Below are 17810 nucleotides of genomic sequence, written 5' to 3'. Positions count from 1 at the left end.
TTTACTGGGTCATTCTCAGCCGAGTTATTCTCTACGAATTGAATATCCCCTTATGATGCCCCAGATTTTATATAACATGAATACCTCAAAACTAAGGTCCAGTTGCACTTGCTGCCCACCAGTTATCCCCTCCTTCGTTCTGCTGGTGCGAACCGCCCCTCCGACCATGATTAGGCCTCGGGCTGACCTGCTCACGTGACTGTGCAGTGCACAGTGATCTCCGAGGCCTCCTGTTTTTATCCAGACAGAACCCTGTGACGTTCTTTTCTGTGGTCACTTCACTGCTGAGGCCTCGATTATCTGCAGCGGTCAGGTAACTGGACCTGTGATGTCGTCATCCAAGAGTCTTCTAATGACCGTAAAGGGGGTTTTACACTAAGCGATATCGCTAGCAATATCGCTAAAACGTCACTGGTTTTGTGACGTTATAGCGATATTGCTAGCGATATCGCTATGTGTGATACTTACCAGCGACCGGCTCCCCGCTGTCCATCGCTGATCGCGCGAGAATGTCCGGCTCCATTTCTCGTCGGGCGCTTCCTGCTGAGACTTCCTGCTGTGACGACGAGCGACGCTGGACGCGGGCCGGAGGACGCAGGATCGCTGTGTGTGAATGGTAAGTATCGTGCGCTGCGTCGCTGCTGCATCGCTGTGAGATCTTTCTGTATGAAAGCTCACTAGCGATCATTTAGCGATGCACCAGCGATCCTGACCGGGTCGGATCGCTGGTTGGATCGCTGGTGCATCGCTAAATGTAAAAGGGCCTTTAGTCATCTGACTGCTGCATCCAACCCCAGGTCTCTGATCTGGTGACAGAAAAAAATCAGACATTGTTGCCTCTGGGAGCATGGGAGATACAACTAATCAAAGTTTGTGCTTCAAATTTTATAACAAAGTAAATTTTACCTTAAATTTCATAGGTCGTTCAGATGGCGGAAGAGGAAGAAACAGTAACACTTTTAATAGAGGTAAAAAAAAAAGTTGTTTCTGAGGTGATATTTTCTAGAGTATATAAGACCTGGGTCTACTTAGTGGCTTGGAAATTACCATCGGGGACTCCGCAGAAAAGCGTGTGCTCTGAGTACGGGTGTGAACTTGTGCCAGTCCATGAAGTTTTGCTGTGCATGTGACTATGTAGTCATCCCCATCACTCAGTCACCATGCAGCACGCTGTGTGCTAGGAGGTCTGCATGGTCATGTTACTCCCCACCCATTGTCTGTCCTGGAAATGTTGTATGTCCCTCAATGCTGTTAACGAGAAAATTGGATTTTTGTACTCTTCCTTATAAAAATATTAGGGGACACCACTCCCTCCAGTCGGAGCCCAAGCTTCTTTTTTTTCTGTTTGTCGAGCCTCCTGTTGGCCCCACGGTCCTGTCTCCTAATGTATTCAATGAGAAAAATGTAATAAATTTTTTTTGTAGAATTTATTTCTTCGCATCCCTGCAGAGCGGCTGAGTACATGCTAATATCTGGGTCAGCTTCCATGTGTGACCAGTTTCTTGTATGCACTGATTTTTCCTTTGCTGTTGTAGGATTTGATTCATCTGATAGTCAGGAACGACCGAGGTTTTCAGGTAAAGACATTTCATTTGAGTTCGGTCTTAAAGCCTTATGTGGGTGCACAATGTCCCGACTTCCTTTGTTTAATGTAAGTTTCCAGGACGTCCTATCCTGATAGCACCATGGGGTTGTCCTTTCATCCTTACATGGACAGGAAATGCACGAGAGGTTAAAGGTCCCCTCCCATACCCACACTCCAGTGTTTTTCCTGTCCCTGTAAGGACAGGCACGAGAGTGCCACAGCTGCGGCATCCAGCTAGCTTACCGGGGCCAGGAGGTTCGGGGTCCTAACTTCAACTTCTCCAGTCGGACGGTGCAGGGTGGCACCCCCCTAAGGGGGGTTCTCCGCCGGCGGTCCTGTGGAGCGTCGCTTCGGGACTCGATACCGCTTTCCCCCAGCGCGGCTCCCGCGAGAGGATGCCTGGTCAGGTCTTCCCAGTTAATGACCATATCCGGGCAATGATCCTGGAAGAATGGGAAGATGCCAAGAAAAGACTGATTGTGCCTCGAGACTTTAAGCTGCGACTTCCATTTAACCAGGAGGACATCAACACTTGGGACGAAGTTCCTAAGATCGATTCCCCGGTGGCCAAGGTGTCAAAAAAGACTTAAATTCCCTTCGAAGATTCTTCAAGTCTCAAAGAACCCATGGACAAAAAGCCGACGTGCTCTTAAAAAGAGCTTGGGAGGTCTCAGTGGCGGTGATGAAAGCAAACATAGCCACCACATCAGTCGCCAGATCCATGCATCTATGGATCGACCATTTAGAGCAGCAGTTAAGAGAAAACCCCTAGGTGTGATATCCTAGAGAGCATTCCCCTGTTAAAGATCGCGACTGGTTTTCTGGCGGACGCTTCTGCCGAATCCGTACGGTTTGCGGCCAGGAATAACTCCTAATCCATTGCGGCTCGCCGAGCCATATGGATGAAAACCTAGTCGGGGGACTACCAGATAAAAGATAAATCATGTTCCATACCCTTCTCAGGCGGGAAGGTATTTGGGCCGGCCTTAGCTAAGATTCTACAGAATGCCTCGGACGACAAGAGGGTTTCTGGAGGAAAAACCAAAAAGGCAGTTTCCCTTTCAAAGATCCCGTCCTTACCAGAGGCAGGAATATAGAGGGAAAGGGAAATCATCTCGCTGGGAGTACACGAAGGGGGGAAAAAGTAGGGCTCCCCCGTCTCGCTCCGGACAAAGTTCCAGAAGCAGGAGACAATGACGCCATACCTGTAGGGGGGCACCTCAGACACTTTGCGGAGGCATGGCAACTCATCTCCCAAAACCCATAGGTTCTCAGTGCGATCTCCCAGGGCTATACCCTCGAGTTTACAAAAACCCCCCCCAGCATGATTCGTGGTTACAAAACCCCGTTCCAGAGCCCTAATAGATCCTATATGGGCAGACATAAGAGACCTGTTAAAAACAGAAGTAGTGGTTCCGGTTCCAGAAGTAGAGAGGTCAGGGCCACTATTCAACTCACTTCACAATAAAAAGAAACCGTCTGGGGGGGAAAGCCGAACCATTATAAATTTAAAACCATCAATGGGTTCGGTACATGAGATTCCGAATGGAGTCCCTGAAAACCACCATCCCGCTAATAGACCAGAATGCTGCGATGTGCACTATAGACCTAAAGAGCACGTATTATCACGTTCCCAGCCATCCTCAGTCTTAGAGGTTCCTACGCTTTGCACTAAAAAAAGAAGCAGGTACTACCACTTTCAGTTTCAGGCTCTTCCGTTCGGCTTGGCATCAGCACCTCGAGTTTTTACTAAACTGGTCGCCGAAGTCGTAGCACATTTAAGACAGGAGGGCATAATCATTGTGCCATACTTAGACGACTTCTTGGTAATATCCCGTTCAGCGTCGTAGTTAAAAGAACAACTCTCAGTAATCTGCATGCTCGAGAGCCTAGGTTGGATCCTGAACAAAGAAAAATCGGACCTGCAGCCCAGTACCCAGAAGAAATTCCTGGGAGTCATGTTGGACTCCAAAAGAAGAGTCTCATTCTTGCCGAAAGGGAAGAGGAAACCCATCATGGACAAAGTTCGTCAGCTCGGTCGAGACCAGATATCAATAAGAACCGCGATGAAGATCCTGGGCACCCTAACGGCATGCATACCCTGCGTTATGTGGAGCCAGGCTCACACAAGAATCCTGCAGAGGGAGATCCTGACAAGATGGGACAGACGGCAGTCCTCGCTGGACAAGAAGATTCGACCATCTCCAGCTTTGAGATCATCTCTGAAATGGTGGCTCAACCACAGAAATATCAGCCAAAGGGGTTCCTTGGATCCTGTCTCCATGTGACCATCACCACGGGTGCCAGCAGAGAAGGATGGGGAGCCCACCTATTGGGAAGATACTTACAAGGAACATGGCCCAAAAACATCAGCTTACAGTCCTCAAACTACCGAGAACTGCGAGCAGTTTGGGAAACGCTGAAGAGAAACAATTCGAGCCTACAGAACCAACATATAAAGATCATGTCGGGCAACGTGACCACAGTAGCCTTCCTACGCCACCAGGGGGGCCCATGGCATGGGAAGCTCAGGATCTAGCAGCTCGCATCCTCACCTGGGCAGAGAACAACTCTCGTTCCCTGTCAGCAGTACACCTAGAAGGCTCCCAAAACAGTACAGCCGACTATCTGAGCAGACAGGAAGTCCGAGCCACCGAGTGGGAACTAAAAGAAGAGATCTTCGTGGATTTGTGCCATCGCTGGGGGACACCCCAACTGGACCTCTTTGCAACAAGAAAAAACACCAAGCTAAAGATTCTACTCCCTCAATCCGGCCGACCATCCAGAAAAAGTCAATGCCCTGAACCAGAGTTGGAGATGGGGACTGCTATACGGGTTTCCCCCTATCGCCATAATACCGAGGGTTCTCAGAAAGATCCAGGTGGAGGGAGCTCGGGTGATGCTAATCGTACCCTTTTGGCCCAGGCGGAGTTGGTTTCCCCTCCTCAAGAAGATGGCTAAGAAGGGGCCACTCCATCTACCAACGACGTCGGACCTACTTTCCCAGGGCCCAGTTCTACACCCAAACCCAGGAAACCTACAACTAGCAGCATGGATCCTGAGAGGGACATCCTAAAGTCCAGAGGCCTCTCTGACCAAGTGATCTCCACATTGCAGGCCAGCCGTAAGCCTTTTACAAGGGCGATATATTGTAAGATCTGTAAGAGGTTCTGCTCAGAAAGTGGTAGTACCCCCTTAGACCTGTCTCGGCCAAATATCCCTCAGATCCTGGACTTCTACAGGCAGGATTTGTTAAGGGCCTGACCCCGAGCACACTGAAAGTCCAGATAGCGGCTTTAAGTATTTTCTTCAATTTCTCCCTATCCTCCCATCCATGGATCGCACGGTTTACAAAAGCCACCCAGAGATTAAGGCCCACATTAAGAAAACTGTCCCCCCCCGTGTGACCTAAATCTGGTACTCGACACTCTGCATAGGCCCCCTTATGAGCCAATATCCGAGATAGACCTCTCAAAGCTCACACAAAAAAACGTATTTTTGGTAGCTATCACCTCAGCCAAACGATTAGGCGAGATCCAGGCCCCCTCAGTCCAGAACCCCTACATTCAGATCTTCGAGGACCGCATAATACTTAAACTAGACCCAGGGTTCCTCCCTAAGGTAGTGTCTCCTCAGAATCTAAACCAGGAGATAATCCTACCCTCATTCTGTCCAGCTCCAAAGAATGATAAAGAAAAACTGTTTCACTCACTGGATGTTAGACGTGCAGTCACCCGCTACTTAGAAGTCACCAGAGATTGGCAACAGGACACAAAACTATTTATACAGTACGGTGGTAAAAATAAGGATAGAAGCACAGCCACACATACCCTGGCAAGGTGGATAACATCAATTATCACCTCAGCGTACGAGGCCGAAGGGTTACCTATACCTGAAGGGCTTAGAGCCAATTCCACCAGGGCGATAGCGGCATCATGGGCAGAGAGGGCGGGAGCCTCAGTGGAGCAAATATGCAGGGCCGCCACCTGGTCTACACCAAACATTTTCTGTAGACATTATAAGTTGGACACTCTTAACAGCTAGCCAGTCGACCTTCGGTCGTAGAGTGCTACAAGCAGTAGTCCCACCCTAAGCGAATTCTTACTTTGGTATTCCCCATGGTGCTGTCAGGATAGGACGTCCTGGAAAACGGAGATTAGACCTACCGGTAATGTTATTTCCAGGAGTCCTTCCTGACAGCACTGGTAGTTCCCTCCCTATGATTTGTATTGGTGTCATGCTTGTACTAAATCTCAATAAATTTTAATTGCATCCATACTGGTGTGGTACTTGGAAAACTCAATGGAGTGTGGGTATGGGAGGGGACCTTTAACCTCTCGTGCATTTCCTGTCCCTGTAAGGATGAAAGGACAACCCCATGGTGCTGTCAGGATGGACTCCTGGAAATAACATTACCGGTACGTCTAATCTCCGTTTTTGTTGCCTTGATTGGAGAAGTGTCCGGAGATAAATGGTGTGGTTTTAGTGGAGCAATGTGTCCAGTTTGTGTTTACTGAGAGGACTCTGCGTCCGTCTGATCAGGAAACTAAATTGTCTGTTGCCCCACAGGGTTTGGCAACGATCAAAACAATGACCAATCTCGACCTTCAAGAGGCGGTGAGAAACGTCTGAAAGCCGATTTATCAATGTGTTTAATCCTCTTAATTTCAACGTTTGCAATTTTTCCCCCCTTATTCTTTTTATAAGACCATAACCTTTTTCTTTCCCCATGAAATGGAGCCAAGTGGGAGCTCTGGTTTTTAGTCTTTTCTTGTTTTTTTTGTTTGTTTACGACATTGGTTAATTTTTATATTTGATAGCGCATACTTTTATGGATGCAGCAATACTATTTTTTTTTTTTTGTGGCAGTTTAAATATTTGTGAAAGCTTAAATTTGCCAGCACAGTACCCGACCCCATTCAGTTGAACGTGGGCCCTAACATTTGTTTGCTACACTGTGATGTGCATGAAATCGCCGCAAAATCATTACTGCCGTTCAGACAGCTGTGGTTCCCACGTTGTCAACAGTGAGAGCAGGTGGCAACTGATGGGAGTTATTCATCAACCTGCGCTCTAAATAAACAATTAAAAGGGAAAGAAACCAGCGTGGGTTACCCTGTATTTCTCTAGTCACCTTCCACGACAGCCATATCGGAGGATGTCTCCCCACCCTAATGGGGGACAGGAAATGCACAAGAAGGTGAAATAACCCTCCCCTTCCTGCTACCACCAGTGTTTTTCCTGTCCCCTATGGGGCATGATGAGGTCCTGATAGTGCTGCCGTGGCTGGCGACCGGAGGCACTACAACATCAGAATACCTTTGCCCATCGGGCAGCCAATGGTCAGGGGTAGAGATGAGCGACTTTGCCTTTTTTAGGGGAGTCAGGTTTCATGAAACCCGACTTTCTCAAAAGTCGAGTCGAACAAAATCGGCCGACTATAGGGAAAAGTCGTGAAACATGAAACCCAATGCAAGTCAATGAGGAGAAAAGTCAGCAGTGAGTGGAGGACTGTAAACACACCTGGCATGAATTTTAACCCTAGAGGCGGTGAAATTTCTCTCTACCTCTCTCTCTTTCTCCCACTCCAGCTGCGCTCCTGCTACGCTCCGCTTCTCTCATTGGCTGAAAAAAGTCACGTACAAGCATTCGGCGAAACCCGACTTTGGCGCTTGGGTTACCGACCGCATGGCCGACTTCACACTGGTTGGGTTTCGTTTCATGAAACCCGACTTTGGCGAAAGTCGGCGACTTTTGAATCAGACCGATCTGTTTCGCTCAACTTTAGTCGGGGGCTCTGCTCTCCTCTGTGGGAAGGCTGCTCCCGTCTCCACTTCGGTGGTACTCGGGACCCTTGCCCGCCCCTCCTGCGCTCCCTCAGTGGGGTAAAGCGGGGCGGTGCTGTGCGGCCGGGGTCCTCCTGGAGCTCTCCGGCGTCGTCCTCCCCATGCGGCATGTGCCGTGACTGCGTGCACGTGCACACCGGAAGTGGCGTCGGGACCGGCGCCGAACTTCCGGTTTGCCTCCCACCTGTGTGGAACGCACTCGCGGCCTGCAGTTACCGGACTTCCGGAAAGTTTGGAAGAGGTTCTCGTCCTGGTGCTCCCCAAATCTTCCAGATCCCTTCCGTCCCAAGATTGCACAGATCTTAGAGTTCCTCCAGGATGGCCTAGATCTGGGCCTCACACCCAGTACCTTCAAAGGTACAAGTGTCAGCCCGTAGCTCATTCTACGATCAGGACTTGGCAAGCCATCGATGGATTAAACTGTTCATGACCTCGGCGTCTAGGATCCGTCCCAGACTCCGTAGCCAGATTCCCCCCTGGGATTTGAACCTGGTCCTCAAAAGCCTGACTGCCGAACCATTTAAACCTCTGGCTTCCACGACTCTGAAAAACTTGACACTAAAAACAGTGTTCCTGGTAGCAATCACTACCGCAAGGCGCATAGGAGTGCTACAGGCCCTTTCGATACAGGAGCCATATTTAACCATCATGGAAGATAGCATCATCCTAAGATTAGATCCCTCCTTTATGCCTAAGGTAGTCTCGAATTTTCATAAGAGCCAGGACATCGTATTACCCGCCTTCTGTCCAAATCCCTCCAACGCGAAAGAAGGGTTCCATACCCTCGACGTACGCAGAGTACTCTTCTACCTACAGCAGACGGAAAGTTGGAGGGTTGATCAGAACCTATTCGTTCAGATTTCAGGCCGAAATAGAGGATAAAAGGCGGCAAAAAATACAATCGCCAATTGGATCAAGCAAGCGATCAGCCTCGCCTACTCGTCACAGAACATTTCCCCTCCTGCATCATTAAAAGCCCACTCTACTCGTTCCGTAGCAACATCGTGGGCACGAAGAGGGGACGCATCTACAGAGCAGATATGCAGAGCCGCCACCTCTTCGTCTGTCCACACATTCACCATACACTATAGACTAAATTTCAACAGGGATTTAACGTTTGGCAGACGTGTTCTGCAGGCTGTTGTCCCTCCCTAATAAATTAGTTGTTGGTATTTCTCAGATACTGCTGTCGTGGAAGGTGACTAGAGAAAATAGAATTAGTCTTACCGGTAATTTGGTTTCTAGGAACCTTCCACGACATCACTAATTTCCCTCCCTACCTGATGTTCTACCGGATGATTCCTGCGGAATTAGTCCCTTGGAGGGAAATTGCTCCTTATAGGAAATCCATAAAGTGGACGTGCGGAGTCCAGGGTATCTAAAAGAGCGGCTCTTCCATTTGAGGGCAACTCTCAATGGCGAGCTTGCTTAGGAAATCATGGGATGCCTCCACAACCCTGCTTCCCTGTTCCGCTGGTTGCGTACGCTGGAGGATCACCTCACTCGGGGGACGTCTAGCCAGTGGGCCATGGACAGGTCCGGGGAAGAAACCCTTGACTCATTCCCCTATTACAAAGCGACAGGGTTCCTAGTGGATGCTTCCACTAAGTCTGTCCGGGTAGCAGCAAAATCTGCGGTCCTCTCCCAACTCAGCCATCTGTGGCTGAAATCTTGGGGAGGAGACTTTACGATTCTCTTTCAGGGAAATTATTACTTGGCTCAGCTCTGGATGATATCCCAGAGGAAGCCACTGATAAAAAGTCGCCTCCAGAACTGCCGTTAAGCATCTTAAGGCTTATTCCGGACCAGATTCCTCCCAGAGAGAATTCAGAGAAGCGCAAGAAAGGGCCGGTGGAGTTATCCTAAAGGAGGTAAGGGCAGAATATTCTTGCCCCCAACAACAGCGAGGAACGTACTGGTAACTGCAACGTACTGATCACTACAGCGTAGTGATCAATACAACGACAGTTTGCAATTTTCACAATGACTGTTCTCTGGTCAGGAGCCGACTATCGAATTGCATAGATCGTTGCAATCCATATCAAACTAATGGGTTATTTGCACCATTTGCGATAGACTGAGATTGAGGTTCGAGAGTCCTCCCCCTCAATGCCTAAGAGTGACGTCTCTGCAGGCGCACCTCCAAAAAATCCTTGCTATCAGACATCACACTTCTGCAAGCTTGTAGGCTGTACTTGACTGCTCCCGTCAGGAACGATCTCCTCAGTTCCACAACAGACTTGCCTCTCTGTATGTGTAAACCCTCAGACAGGGTCATAATAAACTTAAACCCTTGAACCAAGTGGTAAAGTACAGAAGATGGAGTCGGTCAAGTCAGGCCACCAGCCATTCTAGGCTGAGCGTGACTGCAGTCTGGTGGCGGCCGCTGGCCAGCTTGGGGCTGGGCTGGGTCCAGAATGGGAAACCAGCCTGCAATCACGGGTCATGCATTTAACAATCCCCCTCGTAGGACAAATTTGTGTGATTTTCCACAATGGATTGAGGGGACGCTTTCTTTCACGTCCCGTTTCATCAGACGGGGAATTCCTCAGGTCCCGGGGTCCCCAGGTCAACCACTACCAGTTCAATGTCTTGCCGTTCGGGGTGTCATCAGCCCCTCGAGTGTTTACCAAGATAATGACAGAGGCAATGATCTTCATTTGCCAGCAGGGGATTTGCACTTTCCCTTACTTAGACGACCTTCTAATAATTGCTCCATCCACATCTCGCCTGAACCAGGACGTCGAAAACTCCCTGGAGATTTTACAGTGCTTGGGTTGGATCCCTAACCTGGAGAATTCAGACCTTCCTTCTTCAAGGAAGAAGTTCTTAGGGATACTCCTGGAATCAGGAAAGCGAACATCTTTTTTACACAGGAACAACAACTCGACTTGGTTCAGAGGACCTCCAGGTTCAGAGACCAGAGAGCACCAACCCTGAGAGACTCAAATGTCCATCCCAGGTTAACTTACAGCGTGCATCCAAGCTGTTTCCTGGGCTCAAGCACATACTCGGACCCTTCAGTCCTATGTACTCCGGTGATCAAATAAGTATCGGAATACTGACCAAGAGAACCCCTTCCTGGTCAGGTGAAGGTGTCTCGCCTATGGTGGCTGGACTACCAGAACCTCCAGCGGGGCGTCAGCTGGGATCAGCTCTCCCTGAAAATCATCACCACAGACGCCAGTCAGAGTCTGGGGTGTTATAGTGGAGTATTCACACTTCCAGGGGGTATGGACCTCAGGCATCAGAACCAGCTCCCCAAATGTGAGAGAACTGAAAGCTGTAGAGGAAGTGTTGAAAGCAGGTACGTGGACAATGCGACTACAGTGTCCTACATCCGACACCAAGGAGACACGAAATTCTTCAACCAAAAAAATTGGTGGCTGCAAGAGTTTTTTCTTTGGGAGAGAAACGTCCGTCCATATCAGCAGGCGGACTTCTTCAGCAGAAAGGATGTTCATTTTGGGGTGGAGCCTAGACCAAACAGTATTTTTGTGTCTGGTGTCAAGGTGGGGAAAACCCGATGTGGACCTTTTTGCCATCGGTCAGAACGTGAAGGTGGAAACATGTTTTTCCCTCAGTCCCACCGATGGAGCGTGGGGAGGTAGATGATTCCTCCCATCCGGGGCAGTTCGATCTGGCTTACGCCTTCCCTCCAATTCCCATGATAGCGAAAACACTGCAGAAAATACGGGCAGAACAAGTCGCTACAATCCTAGTGGCTCCCATGTGGCCATGGAGAAGCTGTGCTGATACGGAGCCCTACGAAACTTGGCTCAGGAAGCCCCAATACTTCTGCCCCAAAGGGCCAGTCTCCTACTACACCCAGACCCGCACAGAATGAACCTTGCGGCCTGGCTACTGAAGCCGAAATTCTAAAAGCTAAAGGCCTTTCCGAGAAAGTGATCCAATCTCTACAGGGCCACTGGCCATTCTAGGCTGAGCGTAACCAACGCCATTTCGGGAAGGCTTGGAAGAAGTTCTCATCTTGGTGTTTCTCAAGTGCCCAAACCCCTTCCATCCTAATATCGCACAGATCTTAGAGTTTCTTCAAGACTGCTTAGTTCTGGGGCTCACTCCTAGTACACTAAGGGTTCAGGTGTCAGCTCTTAGTTAATTTTGCGAAGCCAACGATGGGTCAGGCGATTCATGACCTCAGCAACTAGAATTCATCCCAGACTCCGTGGTCCGATTCCCCCCAGGGACATGAACCTTGTTCTCAAAGGCTTGACCAGGGAACCGTTTGAGCCACTGTCTTCCACGACTCTGGGAAAATTAACCCTAAAAACTATTTTTGTAACTATCACCACCGCAAGGCGCATATAAGAATTACAGGCCCTTTCAATGCAGGTGCCATACCTGACCATCACAGAGGATAGCATCATCCTAAGGTTTGATCCCTCCTTATGTCTAAGGTAGTCTCGAACCTTCATAGGTTCCAGGACATGATATTGCCTTCCTTCTGTACAAACCCCTCCAATACGAAACTTCCTCACTCTTGACGTCCGTAGAATAGTTCTCTTCTACCTCCAGCAGACAGAATTGGAGGACTGACCAAAATTCTTCATTCATTTGAATTTTCTGGTTGGAATGAAGGAAAAGGCGGCAATAAATACAATCATGAATTGAATCAGGCAAGCGATCAGCCTCACCTACTCGTCACAGAACGTTCCTCCTCCTACATATCTGAAAACCCACTCTGCTCGTTCAATGTTAACATCATGGGCAGAAAGAGGGAACACATCTTCGTAGCAGATATGCAGAGCCGCCACCTGGTCGTATGTCCATACATTCACCAGACATTATAAACTAAATTTCAACAGGGATTTAACGTTTGGCAGACGTGTTCTGCAGGCTGTTGTCCCTCCCTAAGAAATTAGTTGTTGGTATTCCTCCGATATGGCTGTCGTGAAAGGTGACTAGAGAAAATAGAATTAATCTTACTGGTAATTCAGTTTCTAGGAACCTTCCACGACAGCACTAATTTCCCTCCCTATCTGATACTCTTATTGGATGATTCCTGCACTTTGGTGGTAACTATACATGCTAGTGTGTCCAGAAAAAACACTAGTAGCAGGAAGGGGAGGGTTATTTAACCTCTTGTGCATTTCCTGTCCCCCATTAGGGCGGGGAGACATCCTCCGATATGGCTGTCGTGGAAGGTTCCTAGAAACAGAATTACCGGTAAGACTAATTCTATTTTTTGATTAACAGCCAGGTAAAGCTGACAGGTGCGGGCTGCAACCTTCAGCTGTTGGCTTTAGGAAGGTTGGTTTTCAAGGAAAAATAAGATCCCCACGCCTTTTTAAAATTATGTAAATGTAGCTGTGGCATGTGAGGTTCATATTTGTGGGATTGATGTCTCTTTTGTATTGTCTGGTGACATCAAGCCAATAGCTTAACGGAGAGGTCTCTATGTGTAGAGATGAGCGATTTCTGTTCCGATTGCGATCAGATTCAAATATTTTTGCAATATTCGTCCAACACAGCCGAACGTCATTAGTCAGTGGGAGATGAAATTGCTAAATTTGTTCGGAACCGATCATAAGACAAAGATTTGTCATGAATAGTGTTCGAATATGGCCCGAACATGTTAAAATCTGATTTGGGACCAAAATTCACTCATCTCTATTATTATTAATTATTTATATAGGGCCACTGATTCCACGGTGCTGTACTATCTATAAGAATACCAGCCTCCAGCTGTCTGTCATATTGGGGGGGGAATCTCACGCCATTTTTTTTATTTAAATAAAAAAAAACTGATTGTGGTCTCCTATTTTTTATTTTAACTTGGTTTATTGATAATAAACACATTTCCCATGTCCATAAACAGAAGTACACTTTGTTATTACACTGGTTTACAAAATTAAAAACAGCAGTGTTTGAATTACTAGTATTCAGTCCCATGTTTGGTCGTTAACCGTCCAGCAATGTTATACTGTGGTTAATTCACATCTAACCACTCATTGTAACTTGTCATCTCAGCGTACGTTTACTGGATCACATATAACGTCGACTTTAAAACTTAAAAAGATCGATACCCAATTACTATTTACATAATAACTAAAAATTAACATTTCTGCTGGAAAAACAGACGCACCTGTAAACGTGGTTTGGGCACACCCCCACGTCCATATTCTTAGGCACGTCTTAGATAGTGATGGGTGTTAAGTTCCAGAAGTCCCATATTTTTTTTGAATTTCTCCGGGCACCCTCTATTTTGATAGACCGTGTTTTCATATAGTCACTAAATTGACCAGTTCTACCCAGGATCTGTTTTGGGTATTAAACTATCCATCCATCTCAGAGCAGCTAATTTCCTGGCCAAATATAGCATCTCTCGGATAAATATTTTAATATAGTGGTCCCAATTATCATCCATAACCTCAAACAGTCACATCAAGGGATCCAGCGGAATTGGTATTGCTATTAGGGATAAGAAGGTGGTAACCTCCTGCCAGAATGTGTGTATTACCGGACACCTCCACATCATGTGTATGAAGTCAGCCTCCAACTCATGACACCTCGGGCATTCTGAGGACTGAGAACGGCCCATTTTTGCTAATTTAGCTGGTGTAAGATATGCTTGATGGATTGTATATAATTGGGTCATTTTGTTGTTGGCTGATAGGGAAACCTTGATTGAGGACTCCAGCATCTCCTCCCAGTCCTCCTTCTAAATGTTAGGAATCAAGAGCTGCCATTTTCCCCTAACCGCCAAAGGAGTAGAGTCCATGTTTGCAGATAGTAGATGGGTGTATAGCGTGGAGATGAGACTTTGTGGTCCCTGTGACTTAAGTATGCCAATCAGCGGAAGAGAAGATGTGTGCCTGTAGCTATATGGGATATTGTCGGGGTAGCTATTGAGGGAGGACTAAATTAACCTTTCACGGTTGAGCCAGTGATGTCCAAATTAATTCACAGGGCGTTGGTAGCAACTGGGAATGACCACACGGAGACGAGGGTCTCTGTACGGGAGGATTGAGACAGATCACTAGTCCCCTTTATTTTAGTCACTTTAATAATCTTTTGCTTAATTATGCAAAGTTCTCAACTACCAATAGCATCATTTTACTTTATAAGCCAATAATATTGCAAGAAAACCGGAAACTGCATATATGTCCGTATCCAAATAGCATAGAAAGTAATATAATGGCATATTCTTCAGAGTTCTACACCCCAGGTTCCCTTATCTTGCACCTGATGGGAACAGTCTGGCTTCATGACAGCCTGAACTTTTTCATCCTAATTACAAAAATTTACCTTACAGCAACAAAAATGGAGAAACGAAACCTTCAGAGAAATGAAACTTCAGCTCTGATTTTAGTTTTAACCCTTCACACTAGGATGACTCTTAAGTTTAGTGGCTAGGATTTTTGTTTTGTATCTTAAAATCTACATTTACTAATGAGATTGGTGTGATCCACATTCTAGTGGGTCTTTCCCTTTTTTAAGAACTTGTTTGCGACTCCTCTATTCTTAATAACCAGCCTTGCTAAAGCTGACAGCTGAGAGTTGCAGCCCACAGCTGTCTTTTATCTGGCTGATTATTGAATATACAGAGGAACCCACACCTTTATTTATTTTTTTTATTAAATCCTTTAGGGCACAGACATCGGCTAATGATTACTCCATCAGCCGCCGCCTGCTCTCGCTTTTATTAGCGGCAGCAGGCATAGGCCTACTACTATTCCCATCAACTGGCGCCAGTGACCGGAGCGGGTAAACTTTTTACCTCCAATCACAGTTGCCTGCTCATGACAACTGTTGCTGTCTGAACGGCGGTGATGATTTTGCTGCCGATCAGAGGCGGTGTTTGTTGTGCTGTCATGCACATGGCAGGGCGATAAAAATCTGGTGTTCAGGGTGCCGAGCCTGAACAGTATCACAGACTTCCTGGTGAAGTCAGTGTTCTGTGTCCGTGCCCGAACAGAGTAGGTGTTTGGTACAGACACCGAACTTTACTGTTCAGGTTCGCCCATCTCTAGCCAGAATATAATTTGTCATACTTTATGCCCCCAACAAAATTGTTGGCACTCTGCCATGCCTCCTCCAGCTAAGCTCAAAAGTTGGAGCTGTCAATAACTGGTACAAAAAAAATCCTAAAAGTTGCAAAGGTTTTGGCACAGTGAAGGCCTTTGCAAAAATGATAAAACATTTGTGTGCTAGAATTCTGGTGAAATGGGGCCTGACTATGGATACGGCAGGTTGTAGTGCAGGCTTCAGATGTAAATAGTGGGAAAGTCTGATCCAAAGCAGATTTATGCAAACTAGCTGTAAATATGAAGTAAAAGGCTCAGAAATATCAATTGTTCCACAGAAATGAGCAATTTCATATTTTAGTTTTTTTTTTTGTGTGCAGGGTTTAACAATGACAATTTTAGATCAAGAGGAAGAGGCGGAAGCAGAGGAGGCCGAGGGTCTTACCATTCAGGTAGGTTTATAGGCTCGATATATAGGCATAATTCAGACTGCAAAACAATAAAAAACTGAACAAGCTACAGCTTTATAACTAAAACTTGTGATCCAGACATGTTTCATCCTCTCTCCTGTCTGCAGCGGCCGCTTTCTGCAGACAGGAGAGGGATGAGTGTGGCACAGTGCACGTCCAGTCGCACGACCAGGAATTAAGTTCGGGCAGTGTAAGCGCTTCAATGATGTGCGGCGGCTGAACTGTGCACTGAACCCTTGACCTCGCCAAGGAGCCCTTATTTACACATGTAATAAAGAGGGATTTTTGGTACTTACCGTAAAATCTTTCTTGGAGCCTTCATTGAGGGACACAGTTTACCATGGGTGGTGTATGCTGTTGTCGCTAGGAGGCTGACACTATGCATATAAGGAAAATAGCTCCTCAGCAGATAACACCGACAGGCACAAGTCAACTCAGTTGGTGCTAAAGCAGTAGTAGGAGCAAGTATGAAAAAACTCAACCTATGTACCAACCCAAAACTGCACAATGGCCAACACTGTACAACATTCAGGGAGGGTACTGTGTCCCCCAGTGAAGACTCCCAAGAAAGATTTTATGGTAAGTACCAAAAATCCCTTTATCGCTTCATTGGGGGACACAGTACCATGGGACGTCCAAAAGCATTCGCAAGGGTGAGAAAGGTATGCAGAGAAGGGAACTTGGGTCGGCCGGTGGGAAACCACCGCCTACAGTGTCTTCCTACCCAGGCCTGGCGTCAGCAGTTGGCATGAGTATTCACCTTGTTAAACCTCACAAAAGTGTGAAGGGACGACCAGGTTTCAGCTATGCAAACTTGCAAAGCCAAAGCCAGGTGATGAATGGCCCAGGAAGCTCCCACAGCCCTGGTAGAGTGAGCCCTCGCCCCCGGAGAAGGCGGTTTGTCCTGAATGTGCTCCGCCGCCTCCAGAACCGCTGAACGAATTCAATGAGCGATGGTGGATTTAGAAGCTGGGAGCACCTTTCGACGACCTTCAGAGACAAACAGGGAATCGGACTGACGAAAAGAAACAGTCCTAGAAAGTTAGACTCGAATAGCCCTGACCAAATCCAGCTTGTGGAGAGATCTTTCCAAGGGATGAGCTGGGGAAGGGCACAGAGAAGGAAGGACGATGTCTTCGTTGATGTGAAAGGCAGAAACTACCTTTGGCAAAGGAAACTGCTGGAGCACCACCTTATCCTGGTGCAGAATCAGGAAAGGAGAACGGCTGGAAAACGCTGCTAACTCTGAGACCCTCCTAATAGAGGTGATGGGGATCAGGAAGGCCACTTTCCATGAAAGGAGAGAGAAAGAAATGTCCTGAATAGGCTCAAAAGGCGCACGCTGGAGGGCGCCCAGGACAAGGTTGAGATCCAATGGATCAACCGGTGAATGGTAAAGGAGGCGCTATGTGAGCGATGCCCTGAAGAAAGGTCTTCACCTGGGGAAGTGATGCCAGATCCCTTTGGAAGAGAATAGACAGAGCGGACACCTATCCCTTTAAGGTACTGAGGGAAAGGCCCGAGTCGAGACCTGTTTGTAGAAAACCAAGGATGGAAGGAAGGGAAAATGCCATAGAAAACAAACTGTCTTCACACCAACGGAAGAAGGCTTTCCAACACCTGTGATAGATGCGTGAAGATGCCGGTTTTCTTGCCCTAATCATGGTCTGTGACCTTGTGAGAAAAATTTGCGTCCCTTAGGAAGAGGGGCCATTGTGATAGAATATCTGGACGTTCTGGAAGCCTCCAGGGGACGTCCGAGAGCATGTTCACTAGCTCCGCATACCAATCTGGAGCTACTAACAAAACGGGGACCCCTTCTGCCTTTATCTTTTCCACGACTCTTGGGATCAAGGGAATAGGTGGAAACAGATAAGGCAACTGATTCTGGGACCACAGGATCACAAGTGCATCGCAACCG

At 47.5% G+C, this 17810-nt stretch overlaps 1 protein-coding gene across 3 annotated transcripts in view; it reads left to right on the top strand.

Moving 5' to 3' along the window:
- The window catches only part of DDX4 (DEAD-box helicase 4), a 140405-nt gene that overhangs the window by 39118 nt on the left and 83477 nt on the right, over window positions 1–17810 (top strand). For all 3 annotated transcript variants that reach the window (XM_073556650.1, XM_073556649.1, XM_073556648.1), the window contains exons 7-10: window positions 921–968; window positions 1536–1577; window positions 6155–6202; window positions 15800–15871. In XM_073556650.1, the coding sequence (XP_073412751.1) occupies window positions 921–968; window positions 1536–1577; window positions 6155–6202; window positions 15800–15871 (210 nt within the window). The remainder of the gene's footprint in view (window positions 1–920; window positions 969–1535; window positions 1578–6154; window positions 6203–15799; window positions 15872–17810) is intronic.

The sequence above is a fragment of the Dendrobates tinctorius genome, unplaced genomic scaffold (assembly GCF_039654945.1).
Source record: "Dendrobates tinctorius isolate UK_male_01 unplaced genomic scaffold, ASM3965494v1 ptg000237l, whole genome shotgun sequence".
Lineage (NCBI taxonomy): Eukaryota > Metazoa > Chordata > Amphibia > Anura > Dendrobatidae > Dendrobates > Dendrobates tinctorius.
The sequence above is the reverse complement of the archived record's forward strand: the minus strand, read 5'-3'. Positions and strand labels throughout refer to the sequence as shown.